General features: G+C 44.2%; 1 protein-coding gene across 2 annotated transcripts in view; it reads right to left on the reverse strand.

Annotated features, from left to right (window-relative positions):
- The window catches only part of GDPD5 (glycerophosphodiester phosphodiesterase domain containing 5), a 1,185,048-nt gene that overhangs the window by 822,601 nt on the left and 345,874 nt on the right, over positions 1-16,573 (reverse strand). For both annotated transcript variants that reach the window (XM_069640071.1, XM_069640072.1), the window contains one exon: positions 9,580-9,756. In XM_069640071.1, coding sequence (XP_069496172.1) covers positions 9,580-9,696 — 117 coding nt within the window. In that variant the 5' untranslated portion in view covers positions 9,697-9,756. The remainder of the gene's footprint in view (positions 1-9,579; positions 9,757-16,573) is intronic.

The following is a 16,573-nucleotide window of genomic DNA, read 5'->3' on the forward strand; positions in this document are numbered from 1 at the left end:
AATGCATCCACTGCCTTCCCTTTGCAGGGATCAGAGCCCAGTGGTCAGAGGTTGCCATCAAGAGTACACAATGCTCCCATGCGGCAAAGGCCACAGGGCTTCCACAGGCACATTTAGGAATAAGAACTGAGGGGCGCATTAGCTATTTGCAACAGGAAGGGCAAAACGCTCCAGATGAATATGCAAGTCCATGCCTTATTTCAGGACAAAAACATGTACACTGCCCCTTATTTCTATTGTGTGTTATTTTAACATGCACAAAGGAGGTTTTGCATTCATGCAGAATGTAACTTTCATCACACTGCATGTAAATAATCAGGATGACTGGGTTAACAAATAAACAGGAACACTGATCAATGTAACTTTGCAATTGTGGCATTAAGTGTTGAGAGCACATTTGAAAACCCGTAAAGGTCATTTTTTTGTATTTCTTTGGATTCTGAAAGGTGTATTTGTCCATTCAAGTCCAAGGGCAAGAAGGTGAGGGTGCTACAATCCTACTGTTTTCGCTTAACATATTTCTGAGGACTTGTATATTCTTGAAGCAGTTTGATTAAGATTTCTGCACTGTTAAAGTCATGATTGTAATACAGACCATTCTTAAAAGCCAAACATTAACTCATTCGCCCATCCACTACCCCTGAGAAAATATTCGGGCGTGTGCTTAAATGCAGACTGGTCTCAAATTCCAGCTACACCGCTTAGCTAAAGTGTGTGATCCTGGGCAAGTAATTGTATTTCACTGTGCCTTATCAATAGATTTTAAAGAGCAATGTGTTAACCTTGCTTTTACCCTCATTAGATAATCTGTTATTTGAACAGAACGCATCTGTGCAGTTGTCTTTAATTATGAGCAAAGCAGGAACGTTTAAATTAATCCAGATACAAGTAGATGTTGCTATTGAGCCGCGATGGCTGACTTTTAGCGTGTGTGTATGTGTGCATATATATATATATATATATATATATATATATATATATATATATATATATATATATATAAATAAAACACCTAGGGCAGTGTTCCGCAACCTGCAGTTAACCAGATGTTTTGGACTACGACTCCCATGATCCCTCACCATTGACGTAGACATCTGGAGAGCCAAAGGTTGCAGACCACCTGACAGACGGTGTGGTGAGAGCAGAGTTTTTAGTACTTAAAAGTGCTGGAAGGGATTTTGATTTTCAAATGTGAGCAGGTCTGCATGGCAGGCAGATTAATCCCAAAACAAGCCCTGGTGAAGCACTCTGCCTGTCTATGGGGAACCCTTAGCTGTTTTCTTGGTCTGCACCCACGTTTTGACCTCCACTACTAGGGTTACTTTTAAATGGATAAACATGACATATGCCTTTTTTCCAGTGTATGACAGACCCCCACATGCACAGCTAATAATGGACCGGACAGGCAGGATCAAATCGTCACAGTGTGGAACGGACACTCCCTGGAAGACCCCTTAACAGCAGAAGATCATGGGTACTGTGTGGCAGGACCTGCTGCCACTGAGCAGAGCTTCTGCGCTGCACTACAGGTACCACGGGCAGTGGCATAGCAGGTATCATGCAACTGCAGGCCCCAGAGATAGAAATACTGTCTGAGTGCCAAACTGTGAGCTCCGCCTGCATGTGTTATTTCCATGAACACAATGAACTAGAGTAAAGCACCGCAGGGTCCCAAACACAAATGTAGTCCGGCACCCAATTTTGATCAATGCAACGTGATTCGTCTGGTCACAATATGTGTTTTGTATGTTGCTGTCAAGGGACCCTGATCGTTTAATTTTTTTCTTAATGTAGGTTATATTCCACTACACATTAATTTTAAAACAACGCAGCTACATTTCTGCCTACGCACTACAACTACACTAACTGTATCCAGGTGGGGTGCAATCACTTCTCGGTAGGGTCAGGGATAAGATTGGGGGAGCACAGCCCTTCCTAAAGTCAACCTCTTTGTTTTTGCTTTGTCACCCCGAGTGTGACGGGTATGCCCAGACGTGGGTCCCGTGCCTGCTGGGCCTAGAGACCCAAGCTACTCCCCACTGATGAGGCCCAACAAGGCTGAAACATGTTTGGGGATGCTTGTGGTCTCGTGCAGAAGGGATGTGACCTAGCAGTTTGGGTGGGACCAAGCCTGATTTGCATATGGTCTTTCCCCTTCTGTAATGGCTTGGCAGGCGAAGACAGATGGTCTGGAGGGTTGCCCAGAGCAATGCCAGTGGTTCAGATTCCCTCTAAACCTTCCAGCCATCACCTCTTTGTTTTTGCTTTGTCACCCCAAGTGGGACGGGTATGCCCAGACGTGGGTCCCGTGACTGCTGGGCCTAGAGACCCAAGCTACTCCTCACTGATGAGGCCCAACAAGGCTGAAACATGTTTGGGGATGCTTGTGGTCTCGTGCAGAAGGGATGTGACCTAGCAGTTTGGGCTGGACTGCCCCTTTTGGGGTGGGACCAAGCCTGATTTGCATATGGTCTTTCCCCTTCTGTAATGGCTTGGCAGGTGAAGAACAGTGGTCTGGAGGGTTGCCCAGAGCAAAGCCAGTGGTTAAGATTCACTTTAAACCTTCCAGCCATCACCTCTTTGTTTTTGCTTCCTAAAGTCCACTGCAGCAAATACTTTCAAAGGCTCACATTTCACTATGACCCCAACTCTCGCCCTTCCAGTGCCTTCCTGGTACCGAGAGCATGGACTCTGCATAACCATAGAGCACTCCAACTCATTCTACATGGCTACGTGAAAGGTGGCCATTTTGGCATAAGTGTTCCAGTTTGGAAAACTTACAGCAGTGGTTTTCAAACTGTGGGGCTGGCCGCTCTAGGGAGGGCCCAAAGGATGTTTGGGGGAAGCGGGTGAGGTGCGAGTCTCTTATAAAGGGACTACAGTGACAGCTTTTATTAGAAAATATAAGCAAATATGGCATGGGGGCTGGAAACAATAGATTTACTCAAGGGGGAGCTTCAGCATAAAAACGTTTGGTTTACAGTGTGTGCTGCATTGCCAGCCTATTGCCCAACAGCGCACGTGCATAGACTACTTAAGCTTTAGTAATCCATTCCACAGCTCATACCGGGGGTAAACGGCTCGGAAGTTCTAGTTAACCCCCGGTATAGCTCGTGGAATACTTTACTAGTGCTATTAGCACTGCAAGTTACCAAAGCAGTAGCCAGGGGTGCTAAAAAATAAATAAAAATAAAATTAAGTTATTTTCATTCATTGAACGGGACGCTGTGCACATCTCTTTCAATGAATGAAAATACTTTTCCAAGATGGCCACCACAGTTGAGGAAGGCAGGGTCCCGTACAGAGGCCCTCTGCCATTTACATAGTGACCAAAAAGCAAACTGAAGGGAAGCTTGCACTGCAACAATTTGGTGAGTCGGGCTGGGCAGTGGGGTTAAAAAGAGTAAAAAAGGGGGACGGGAGGGTGGGGACAAGATGATATACTGGGCCGGGGGAGGTAAGCCAGCGGGGTCCGTAGAACACAGGCTGAGATCAGCGGTTTCAGCCCGGGATCCGCTGAACCGGATTGGCTGCTCCCACCCACCCCGATCCTAATGTAAATTAAACAGGTCACCGCAGATCGGGTTCAGGCCAATTTTTTCTTCCCGCTTTAAACTTTGTGTTCTGCAGGGACATAGGTCAGGGAAAGTTGCATAGAGTGCCATTCGGCAAAGTGATAGATTTGGCGCCTTGCAACACTGGTATTCTGAAATGGCATTGTTCAGGGTTCGAAGTTAATGAAAATAACTTGTAAAACATGTAATCCTCATTCTCCTACTATCCCCTTTGTATGTAAAGTGCCTCGTTCTTTTACAATGTACACATATCTGACTAACAACATGTACTACTGGTTTCTTCACTCAAGCTCCCAATTAACACAAAAAAACAACGTGCAAGAAAGAGCTTGTGAAGTGCTGCTTTGAATAATTCCTGATGCCAGGCGGGTAACACATTCAATCTACAGCTTTCTTCCAGCTGTGAATTTCTTTCTAGGATAGAAAGTCTTTATTCAACAAACTATATTTTCCCGCTTTTTAGGTATTTTGTAGATTTTTTGTTTTTCTAGCAAAAAAAGCAAAGCTTTTTGATTTTCTCTCTCCAACTACTATTACCAGACGCCCCCCCACCACCGCCCCTTTCAGCTCCTCCAGAATGCCTGAACACCATGCAAATGGCAGCATTCAGGCCGGCCTTGGGCATGGGCACCAAGATATACATAGGGCGCTATAGCCAGCGCCACACCAGCATGGAGGAGTCTTTCCACAGCTCCTTTGTGCTGGCGCTGCAGCGGCCGTGGTACCCTGCATAAAATCAAAGGCTCCCCCATGCTTGCGCAGAGGGTGAGCCCTACATAGGTGAAAAGCTCCCCCCGGCTTCTTTGGGAGCCACTGACGCACCATCATGGGCAAGCAGCTGTTCTGTTACAATGGGCACCACTGCCACACAGGCTCAAGGGAGCCTTTCACACCGCCCCCAGAGCTGGCGTGGTGGACGTGCCCGATTTAAATTAAGCTTCCCGCTCTCGTACTGGCACCGGGCTCTCCAGCAAGGTGGCAGGAAGCCTTTCATTTGAATAAGTCACCAATGACATGCCAGCATAGGGCAGTCTTTGAAAGGGTCCCCTGTAGCGGTGGTGCGCTATTAAAGTGAAAAACTAATAGGGCGCCGCTGCCACAGTAGCGAGGGGTAGCCTTTGAAAGGCTTACCTATTTAAGTGAAAATCTGCCCGCTCCTGTGCTGGAGAGGTGAGCTTTTCACTGAAATAGGGGCCCGCTGCCCAGAAAATAAATACTCTGGGCTCCCCACTCCTTGGGGGAGAAGGAGGATGGCTAGACTTGGCATTTTGCACAAGAGCAAAGAGCATTTTGGCAAAATATTTGCTTTCGTGCAAAATGCACATTTAACATTTTAAATAGGTCTGTGATAGTGATTCAGCAAGAAATCATTTTGAGCGAGTAATGGATGGTCATTGGTCGCAATAGTCACCCTAACAAATTGCAGGACATGCACCAATGTGGACATCCTTTGAAGAGCGTGTGAGGCTGGCTGTTTCCTGAAGCAGCTCTGGGAGTTTCCTGGGTCAGCCCTGGTCCTCAAGACTGAAAAGCTTCCAGCGCGTGCTGGTGCAGGGAGCTTTTCTTTTACACAGGGCGCCGGCCAGCACAGGCGAGCCTTGAAGAGCCTCCCTGAGATGGCGTGTGGTGGAGCCAGCCTGAAACATTGTTTTGTGGGGGTGAGGGGTGTCTGGATGACAGTTTTGAAAGCTGGTCTACATTGGGTAGATTGCTATCGCCTGGGCAGGCTTTTGTCCTCTGCCACTGCAAGTCTGCTTCTGCTACCACGTTGATGAATGTTTAAATGTAAATAATGAGCTCCCGCAGCTGAGAATTCAGACAGGATCTTGGCAGCACCCCTCTCCCCTCGGAGCCCAGGGCTTAGCACTCAAACATTAAGGCAGAGTGCGTACTTCTTTCGGCAACCGTCTCAAAGTGTGAAGCTTAAATCCTCCCAGGCCAGGGGCAGGTGCCACCCTATCTAAGTGAAAAGCTCCCAGCTCCCGTGCTGGTACTGGCTGTGCCTCTGCGGGTAGAGGAGGGTTTTGGGGTGCCAAATTTCATGTTGCCTGCGGCACTGCCAGAGGTAATGCCGAACCTGGCAGAAATGCACGGTATTAGTACTACTGGCTTACCATAACACACTGTTCAAACACTCTACTGAATGGTATTTGCACAGAATATTATGTTATGCCACTGGTATTTATACTGTGCAGCACTGCCATTTGCATGGTCACCAGGCACTCCCGACAGAGCTGAATGAGAGGGGGATGGGAAAGATTAGTGGGGAAAAATGGAATGGCAGGGATCACTAATCAGTAATCTTTATTACGCCTAGTCCTTTCCATTTTTCCTTCTCATAGTCATTGCCAGCTGAAGTAGTTGGCCTTCACCACAGTTGCCCTCGTAGAATTTTCTTCCCTCTGGGGTACAAACCCGGCACCCTACCCACTAACCTCCTGCCAATACCAAAAGATACAGACGGACCGACCCACACGGACGGAAAGGAGGGTGGCCAGGACTGACGAGGAAGAGTCATACCAGGCATAATGACTATTAAGGTTAAGTAATCCCTGCATTACCCTCAAAGTCCTCTTCTTGCACATTCCAGTCGTTGCCATGTGAAGATTACCCAAGATCCGGACACCCAATGAAAGAAAGGCAGAGCCCGGATACTGCAAAACCCAGTGCACTTTCAAACAATCCAAATTTAAGGAATAACTGCTTGTAACATAGCTGAAGCAAACCCCTGATCTGCTCGCCCCAGGATATACACTCTTAATGGTGCGCAAAGGTACTGGGAAAAGCTCATATAGCCAACTTATAGATGTCCAGAAGGAAGGCACCCCTGACTTTGACCCAATACATGGCAACCCCCCATGGCAGAGGCCCCTCTCCACCTTCCCAGGGAACCTGGACCGTTGAATGAAAAAAATGTCAAAATAATTGCGTCCTTAATCCATCTGCTGATGGTCATCGACCAAGCCTTTGGACCCTGGTTGGCCTTCTGAAGGTGATGAACCAACTATTGGGGGAGCAAAATGCAACAGTCTTACCCACGGAGCCAAGGAGCACCTACCTCCCTTACATCCAACCTCCGGGGACAGCCATGATCACCACCTCCTGAGAAAGAGGGGAAGGTGGAGGCAACCTCTGTGTAGAAAGTTCAGTTTCAGGGGAAACAGACTAGTAAGGAAGAGCGTAAATAAGCACCCCTAATTTCCCTATTCAGCACGCGGACACAATAGCCATCAGACACAGTCTTAAAGTTCCGATATCAGATGCCACCAAGGGGAAAAATGGGAGAGCAAATGGGTCAACTGCCTGCCATTAGCCAGGGTTCAACATCTATGGGAGGTGGGAGCTATTGATCTCCTGCTTCTACCTACACTAGGAGAGCATGGTTGGCTTAACACCAACATTTACCAGGAGCTGCTTTTGGCTCCCAGGCCAACTGGTGCCATACAAACATACATATGCGACATTAACTTTGAATGTTCGATCATGTAATTACAGTATGATTAGAGCACATACAAATATAATTGAGCATGGATAATGAGCAAAAAGTTAAAGTGTGCATTTTGTGTGGAAGTTAGAATTGCTGTGCATTGTCTAATCACTCCTGGCTCCCCAGCGGTAACTCTTGCCTACTGGGTGATGCTCCATAGCCAGGAGCTGGTTTTCGCTCCTGCTCATCGAATCTTCATTTTAAACCCTGATTATCCATGGGGCAGGAGTAACTTTCGTACAGGACTGGCACGTTGGTGCATCAGCTCCCCACCAATACAAATCTAATTTCCACAAAAGCTACAACTAAACAACATTTAATATTTTTAAATTCGCAAAAGGATTAAGCACCTTCTGCTTTGAAAATCGTATTTGAATCTGCCACCCCTTTCCATGAAAGCTTAACGATATTTAATTGCAGGTTATTTCAGGTTATTTCATACCAAGTCTACTGCTTGATTATCCTTTGCAAATGTTATCCTCTTGGAGGGGTAGTCTGAATTTTCGGTATGAACATTTTCCTCTTCTTTGACCATCTTAAAAATATTTTGGGCCTCATCAGTTGCGCGGTATCCCAGCAGTAAATCCGCCAGAATACCACCCAACGCATTTACCGTTGCCGCCACTTGGTCCGACGGTATAACTGCCAGATTACTGGTGTTAGTCCTCATTTGTTTTAGTCCATAGGACTGAATGGGTCATTTTTGGTGGAATTACTGCGACGGTCATTGCTCTGCAGTAATTGCACCGTAAATGGGCGGAAAGTCATCTGATTTACTCCCAGTTCATAGCTAGAGGTGAATCCTCCAACTTTCCACCCAACTCGTAGTTGGGCGCTGCGGTAATGTGGCAGTAATCCCATTACTGCTGCATTTTTACTGCACCGCCCAACTCATGATTAGGCCCATTTTGTTTAAATACTGCGCCATAAAAGTTTCAAAATCCAATCGAATTTTTATTAACAAAAGCACGCTTTGCCCATTGTAATGAAAGGAAATGAAAAATGAAATTGAGCTCAATTCCTTTGCCCATCCCAAATGCTCCTCTTTTAACATTCTAATGTTGGCAGGTATGGCCTAGAGGAGGGAACGCATATTGGTCAGGTAATGCATCTATGTTCGTCTTTAAACCTATGGGTAGAACTTAAATGGACAAAAGAAATACACAAATGATTGCTTAGATCAATATACCCAGTATCACTTGATAAATCAAACACCTATTTGGAATGGATGCAATCTTGTAAAGCGGAAACCTTCACCTGAAAGGGCATCATGGCGCTGAGGCAGGACAAAGCGAGAAACGAAGAACAGCTACATCCAAGGTTAAAATGCAAACAAGACGGTTGCGATTGTGCGCCTAAAGCACAAATGATAGTTGAGGCAGCACAATGGAAGCATATTGACCTACATGGTCACATTTTTTGAAGAACCGGCATAAAGGAATGTTAGTCCTTGGCATAAACCCACTGCCTCCTGCCACTCCAAGGCCATTTCCAGATGGTCACACATGATCTCCTGGACCTAGTCTATAGCAGAAATCCAGAAGCACGCATGGGCGGACTAAAGAAGGGATTGGTTCTACAGTGCTTGCCGCAATTCCCCACCACCACACCCCACCCATGCTACCATCCTCCCTGTGCCTTCTCCTGGCATTCTTCAACCCCCTCCCCTGAAGTAAGAGTTTGTCAGAGCAAACTCCATCATATAAGGAAAACCAGAGGGGAAGATGCGTCTTGAGGTGGGGCTGAAATACAAGAAGACCCAACTTCTACATAATGTCCAGAGGGAGTGGGTCTTCCACCCTCGCAGAAGCCAAGGTGAGAAAGACTGTGCACATAGACAGCACTGTACTTCACACTCTTCTAATCCACCACGCAATGTCACAACACTGCAGAGTAAAGACAAACTCAGCAAGGCGGGCGAGTGTCCTACGCTGGAAGCCAACATGGAAACGCACAGGGCTACCAACAAGGTCGGGCTCCCATCCACAGAGGACGAGATTAGAACATACAGCAGGAATCCAGATGTTATCTCAACCATTGAAGGGCTGGTCAGACGCAGGAGTATGCCTGATGTATAGACGTGTCCAGGGAGTGGACTGGGGTGAAACGTGCAACCCCTGGAATCTGATTGGCTAACCCAGGTGCCACCCCATTATCCTAAACTATGAAGTGTGTGTGTGCGAGAGTGTTTGCGCGCCGCGCGCTTGTACTTCATGTCACCCCTGCATAAGTCAGTGCCCCATTCTGGGCCACCCCAGTCAAAAGAGTCTGGACACGTCACTGGATGCAGGTTACCCTCATATCTACACCATTTAGAGCCATGGTCTCTTCTGTCTTGGACCCATATTCAAAGCCCCACTTTCAACTTATTATGACATGATTTTCCGCTACCCGTAAAACATCAAGTGTCACAACAGAGAAGATGCAAACAATTGGAGGAAGTCACAAATTCAACATTCCCAACGACTTGTCTTCCAAGAAGCAAGAAAGCACATGAGAAGTCAAAACTGGGCCTACCTTGGTGGTGTCATCCTGCGACCGCTGGTACCGTTTCCAGCGGCAACCATAGATCCCGGTTAGACATGACAAACATAGCTGCGGCTCGTAGTACTGGAGTTTTTGGTGCTTGACCATACTCTCTCCAGCCCTTCAGTTCCTGGTGGCTTTCAAATCCCCATCGGGTCCAGCGGTGCCCTGAAAAACAAGGAAGCTCAGTTGGTGGGGCTGCATAGACCATCTGGCGGGTATTTTTAAGAAAACGGTTAAGTCACATTTAGGGTAAAATGAAACCATGCATACCACTACAAAGCTTTCATGTCTCACTGGTGCTAAAGTATTTAATTGCCGTATGATCATACATTTCAATGTTTGTTGTGAAATGAATCCACTGTATTTTGTTTCCAAAGTCTTTTTATATTTGACACAACATGGCCCTAGATCCAAGGTGCAACAAAGCGCTTAATGTTAGGTTACTGGGTCAAGTCACAGCATAGCCTCTTGGCACTTTGAATGCTGTAGCTAGGGAATTGGGGTTATGCATGGATTAGGGGAGCATGGTATGCAGAGCAGAAGGTGCTATTATCCTTGGGTACAAGCAAGCAAAACTAAAACTACAAATACTCCAAAATAAGGCACTCAGATCTGCCCATAACATACCAAGATCTCATCACATGTCTTCTGCTAGACGCAACTTACAATGGCAGTCAGTCAAGGACAGAATCAAGTTCAAAACTCTAGCTCTTACCCATAAATGCCTCTCCAATTCAGCACCCAAATACTTGACATGTAAATTTATCAAAAACAAATCAGACCGACCTACCAGATCTTCTCAACTCCTAGATTCAAGCTACAGAAATCTGGAGGCAGTAGCTTGCCTGTTCTAGCATCACAACTGTGGAACGCCTTACCTGTAGCCTTAAGAGCAGAACCATTATTCCTCCTGTTCAGATATATATTTTTTTTAATTGGCTTTTTACTCGGGAGACTCCTTAAATGTATGTTAATCTGCTCATCTGCATTGTAACTAATTAACTGATGTACTTGTATATATTGTGTATCTAATTCCTATATTGCTATCTATATTTATGATGTATCCAACTTCTATAATGCTTCTTGCTTGTATATAACTCATCTATGTATATCACTGTCTCTGTATACTTCTCACTGTGTAACTTGTATGAAACGTGCCCAGATACCTGAGGGTTAGGTGCTCTACATAAATAAACAAATAAAATCCATTTTGATCAGCTGCATTAGGCCGATGGTATTTTACTGTTACATGCTTTCTGGTGCGTGGTATGCGTTAGGGTTTTTTCTCGGTGTTGAGCCAGCTGGAACGTATCGTCTGCATACAGGTTAGTGTAGGCGTGTGGTGCACAGAGGGTGCTTGATTTGTGAGCGGCAAGTGAATGGTACAATTGTGAGAATGGTGGGGTAGGGTAGGTGGTTGAGGGTTTGGGGTTAGGCACAGATTAGAGTTCAAACCTTTCATTGCAGATCATGAGTCTCTAACACACAATTCACCACGCTTGGGCCATTGTTCCTGTCCACACCACACAGTAATATGTTATCGCCATAGCGCAACTTTGCACATAGCTGTGTAGTGCCCAATAGAATGTTAATCATCCCACTATTCGGGCAGGGCTAAGTCTTTGCAGAGCAGCGTTATTGAATCACCTGATGCACTGTACATAGACGGGGTCTGGTCGGGACCAGATTAACACCACAAAAGGTGTGATTTAGATGGGAGGCGGCGTGAACACGTAGTTCGGGCATTATTAGACGGTGCACAATAATGTTGGTTTCACATTACACTACAGATATTGACATTTGGGAGCCATAGTGGTAAAGTCATTTCCCTAGAATCACTCAATTCTTTGGTCAAATTCAGATGCCAGATCATGGGAAACCAGGTCTCCAGCTCGGAACCTTAGGTACTAGACCACAGCTCTGAAGGCCGCACAGACCCAATGTGCGGTGACTCGGGCAGGGAAGGCAACATCTGGATCACAGAATGAATTTGACCTATGAATGTTGCCCTTTCCAATTAGCCTGATCTTCTATGCTATGCATAATGCAGACATCCACAACATTAAAAACAGTATCCAAACATTTCGGAAATGAGATAAAATATTCAGACGGTAAAATCTTTCTCAAAGGTCAGCGGTTTCACGATGCTCCGAAAGAGTATGAGGAATAATACTAAACATTGTGAAAGGGAACCACCAAATAAGGAAACCGGTTATCGCCACTTCTACAAGGCTTCTTGCAACAGCATCATAAATAACATGTGTTACTAGAACCCATCCAAATGATACTCTGCTTAATGACCTTGGATAGATGTAAGTTGTCAACATTTGTAAGGTGCTGCTGTCGAAATTGAAACCTGTGACGTTAACGCCGTCCACAGATCTTAGAAGCAAGAGCTTACCGTGCTCAGTTATTCTACTGGCCATTGATGGGAGGCTGGGCCTTGATCCCCAACAATAAGTAGATACCAGACTTAAAAAAAAAAAGAAGAAAAAAAAAAGAAAACACAGTACTGGAAATTGACTAAATTTACTCTGACCACTCCTGTTGTTGAATGGCGTAGAACAATTTGGCAGGATGGGAGGGAGCAATCTCACAAGGTACTTGTGCAGTAAATATGTGTTTATACTCTGACCCCCAGTTAATGCAGAATTTTACACCCGGTTTATGGGATGTTTATTTTGTTGACCGCCGGAGTTGATCACATGACCCCAAGAATCTATCTACAGGTTATTGCTTATTTTAAAGCACAACACATCTTTTAAATATATATTTAAGTTAAACTATAATACATTAAAAAAGAAGCTGCATATTGGATTCTTATATTCCAAACAGATTCTACATTGATTATGTGTATAAGTAACTGGAATATCTCTGAAATGTGTTTGGGCAAGAGGTCAGTGTAAGGAAGGCATGGTATCAAACAGGGAGGAGAGGCATACGTAATCACAGTTCAAGGGTGTTTATTGAACTTAGTCTTAGGGTTAGATAGGCTTTCAACTGACCCATTTAAGGATGGGAGCATGCTACGACCATCAAATAATAACGCAGTCCTAGCAGAGGCTCTGTCAAAATAAAAGGGCCTATACTAATAAACCTATTACCAATCATTACCTCTGAATGCAAATGGTGTAGGGCAACAATGTATGTAAAAAAGAAAAGTGTTCAAAAAAATAGGTCAGGAATCTTCCCTCTAAGCTGTGCGCATGTGCGCTTGCCCAGCTTCCTTCTGGGTGCCCCTCAGTAGAATTTTAGCAGCGCACACAGAAAATTCTCACCTATTCAAAAACATGTAATAAGTGACAAGCCACAGCAGCTACCTAATATTTGCTTTCTCTCAAAATGAAGATAAATTATGCAAACTATTTTTGATATTCTGGTCTAACCTTTTTACATTGACCTACTATACAAGTTTGACCGTAAAAATATAAAAACTCCAAAAACAGAATACACCTACAAGAGGTTAAAATATGAAAGTGGCTCCATGAACAGAACATATAACAAAGATATGCCTACAATTAACCAAATTATCGTCCCTCCCCACTTATGACTCCTAAACCTGATTCTACCACATGACTCAAACTCCGCCCAAGACCACATACAGATATTACCAAACAACCTGGAATCTGCCTACCTTAGCTCTGCAAAGGTTACCAGACTAGACACTAGTCTTGTTTTGTTTGTTATAAAGCAAACACATTTCTGTTACTCATGGTGCCTTAGCAAAAGCATTACCCACACTATGTAACCCACGTTTCAACTCAGATATTGGATACTGACTAAGTAAGCAGATAACTATAATGTGTAACCTCATCCCAGGTTTCCTATTCTTTGAAGATATGTCACAAAAGCACTTTGAAAAGCCTCCCTTGCAAGTCAACACATTATAAAACTAAAATATTAATTTGCTCTGTAAGGATTTTGAGTAGGCAAATGTCATGCTTACTGTCTCCTACTTTAGCATTCCTGACATTACCCTATAGGTGGAGTGCAACATTGCAATATCATTTACTTGGCCTGCAAGGCATAATTGGTATGGACTCTGACTGTCATTATTCGTATATAAAATTTGTGCAACAATATTCAGATAACTAGAATGTTTTTCACACAATCTGCAACATTTCAAAATGTTCAGAATTCCATGGAGTTTTAACTGAGTACTTGTATAATCCTACCCAACAATCGAAAGATGGGGTATGTTGCAAACAATCTTGTATGTACTTCATAGGAATTGTGCACATGCAGATTTATGACATTTTTTTATACTCCACATACTTTCATTATCAGGCTTTAAATTGGATTTGCTTGCAAAGTATTGTGGGTATGCAAATATCCCAGTTAGTGGTTTACTGCTACAAACCCTCACTTTTTACAGAGCCCTGTCAACTAATATTGGAGGGTAATACAGGAGCCGGGGAGGGGACCAGGTGGAAGGGAACAGCAGAACACTCCCTTGGGGTGAAGAGCAAATCAGCAACTTTCAAAAACCAAATCAGATGTTTTGGCAGTACAATATAGTGAAGGAAATGTTTGTTTGATAAAGGATATGAAACTATATTAATAGTATAGGAAACTGCACCTTTCACTTCTGTCTACGCTCTGCTGCTGAGGGCTTTTCAATATAATCACATGTTTGCATTGATTGCCTCTAGCATCCCCATGCATCTTGTTCTACTGATGACAATTAATTTCAGAGGAGGGATCCCTAGTTAAAGAAGAAGCTACTCAATATGCTGTACATGTGAGCAGTGCTACTGTTGACTTAAAGGGCAAATATATGTAATTTTCTTCAACGGGCACCAGAAGAAACCTCAGTAAGGCTCTTGTTGATTTTTGTCTAGCAAGGGTGGGCAATACTATAATCTGTTTTATGTGCCCTGTATTTTCACTTCCTGTGTCAGGGTTACAAGCAGGGCTCTGATACGATTTTACTCCATACTTGGAATCAAAAGATTTTTCAGGGAGTAAGATAGTAGTTGGCTATTCCAGTAGGGATATTTCATGCTTATTAAAATATGTTCTTTCCCCTTAAAATTCCTCTTGAGATCGAGCAGTAATATTATTTTAGTTTCTACCAATGCCACTGCTCTGCTAGCCATTGATTTGAAAAGAGATCAGTGGAACTTTGTGGGTAGAAACAGGGGCTAGATTCCTGTATGTTCAGGGCTTCCCGTTTTTCTTGGACACATTGCCCTGTATTTAGGGAGTAAAATGGCTGGTGCATATGCCTCCTAGCTGTAAGGCTGGTTTTGAGTAAATGTCACAACTCACAAACCAACATAACATGGATAGTGAGCAGAGGCCCAGGAATTCTGATCATCATATTCTGTGGTGCAGTTATTCTGATGCAATTATCGTCCTTACACAAATTATGAAAGGCATTTTCTCCTGGCCTTTGAATTACTCCACTAAAGTGGCACATGCACTCTTATTGGCATGTTTTCTGACACATTCCTTTGTTACATTTATTCAATTTGAAAAAATGGCAGAATGTCAGAATTTTTGACAGCCAAATCAATGACTAGCGATACTTGTTTTTTGTCATAAACATGAGATGTTTCCCAATGGAATTAAGCACTTTCTATATTGTCTCTGAGCAGTGCTGACAAATGAATAGGCACCACTAAACCCATTGTTTATCCTGAGCACGCAAAGCTTTGTTTGTGCATACATGTTCTCTCTGCTCAGGAGTACTATTGTACTATGGCATATCTTGAAGTCTTGGACCGGTTGATGATTTGTAAAGAATTGCAGTTGTTGGGAAGGGGAAATTGCCTTCCAAACTCTTCAGAGATGGTATCTCACTAACTACTCATGCTCAAAAAGTGGCTTAAATCATTATTCAGTTGCGCACATGGAAAATAAATGGCGCACGAAGAAAAATAAAGTCTGCACTTAGAGAAAAATTATTAGAGGGAACATTGGTCAGGATAGTTGAGCAGTTGGCTTCCCTTCCCCACGTTTGAAGTACAAGACAAGGCGGCACATTTGAGCTTCACACACACTCTGGCTTCTCTGCCACAAGGATATAGTTCAAAGCATAGGTTTGAGGGCCTTCTGTGCCGAAAGTCTCTTTCCCAATAAAAGTCTCTTATTGCAGAGGGCCTGATGTAAAAAACAAGCACCAAAGTTACTTTCTTATCAGGATTTACACATTCATAAGTTATCGGGTCTACTGTTCACCATGCGTCTCCCTCCTTCAGATTTGGACCCCCTTTTAAAACAATGTTCACAATTGGTCTCCCTCGTTTGGGCTTCAGACCATGTAACCTCACTTTGTAAGCTTTCATCTGTATAAAAAATAAAAAAAAGAATTGAAGACTTTCGATTGTACGATGGATTTTTCTCAAACCGATTCACTTCATTTCCGATTCTCATCTTTTACTTTTGCTTCTGCCACTTCTTTGATTGGATACCTCACAGAAACCTTCGATTTAGCACACTCACAGTACCAGTGACAGTGTGATGCGGCACCACATATTTCTCTGTTAAATTTCAAACATCCATCAGCAATTAAGCTTTCCTCGTGTCTTTCATCACATGCATTAATAATCTTCATTCTTGCGCTCTTTGTACAATGTTGCTGCTTGCAACCTTGACTTCAACACAGACCGGTCTTGCATCAGTCTTCCCAACTCACCGGTTGTGTTGATCTCTCTGGCGCTGCTTTGATCCTGGAGCCAAGGATGGTACCACGGTGGCTGTGGCTCCTCCCCAACTCAGTCAGCCATGCAGGAGGGCCTGTGTCATACGATTGATGGGGTATCCTCCCCTGACTGCTCAAATCACGCCTCTTTTCTCTGAGCCTACCGGCTTAGGGAGGGGGTGGGAACCCCTGACCACTGCCCAATCAGTTGTTCGAGGAGGATGACACAGTAGTGATGTTATTTGGCTTATAAATAGGTTACTCCTCCTCAACTGGTGATTCTCTCTACAAAATCTGAGCTGTGCCGCTTACGGGAGATCCAGAGATATACTTGCA

This window comes from Ambystoma mexicanum, chromosome 7q, assembly GCF_040938575.1.
Source record: "Ambystoma mexicanum isolate Mex_15411 chromosome 7q, UKY_AmexF1_1, whole genome shotgun sequence".
NCBI classification, from domain to species: domain Eukaryota; kingdom Metazoa; phylum Chordata; class Amphibia; order Caudata; family Ambystomatidae; genus Ambystoma; species Ambystoma mexicanum.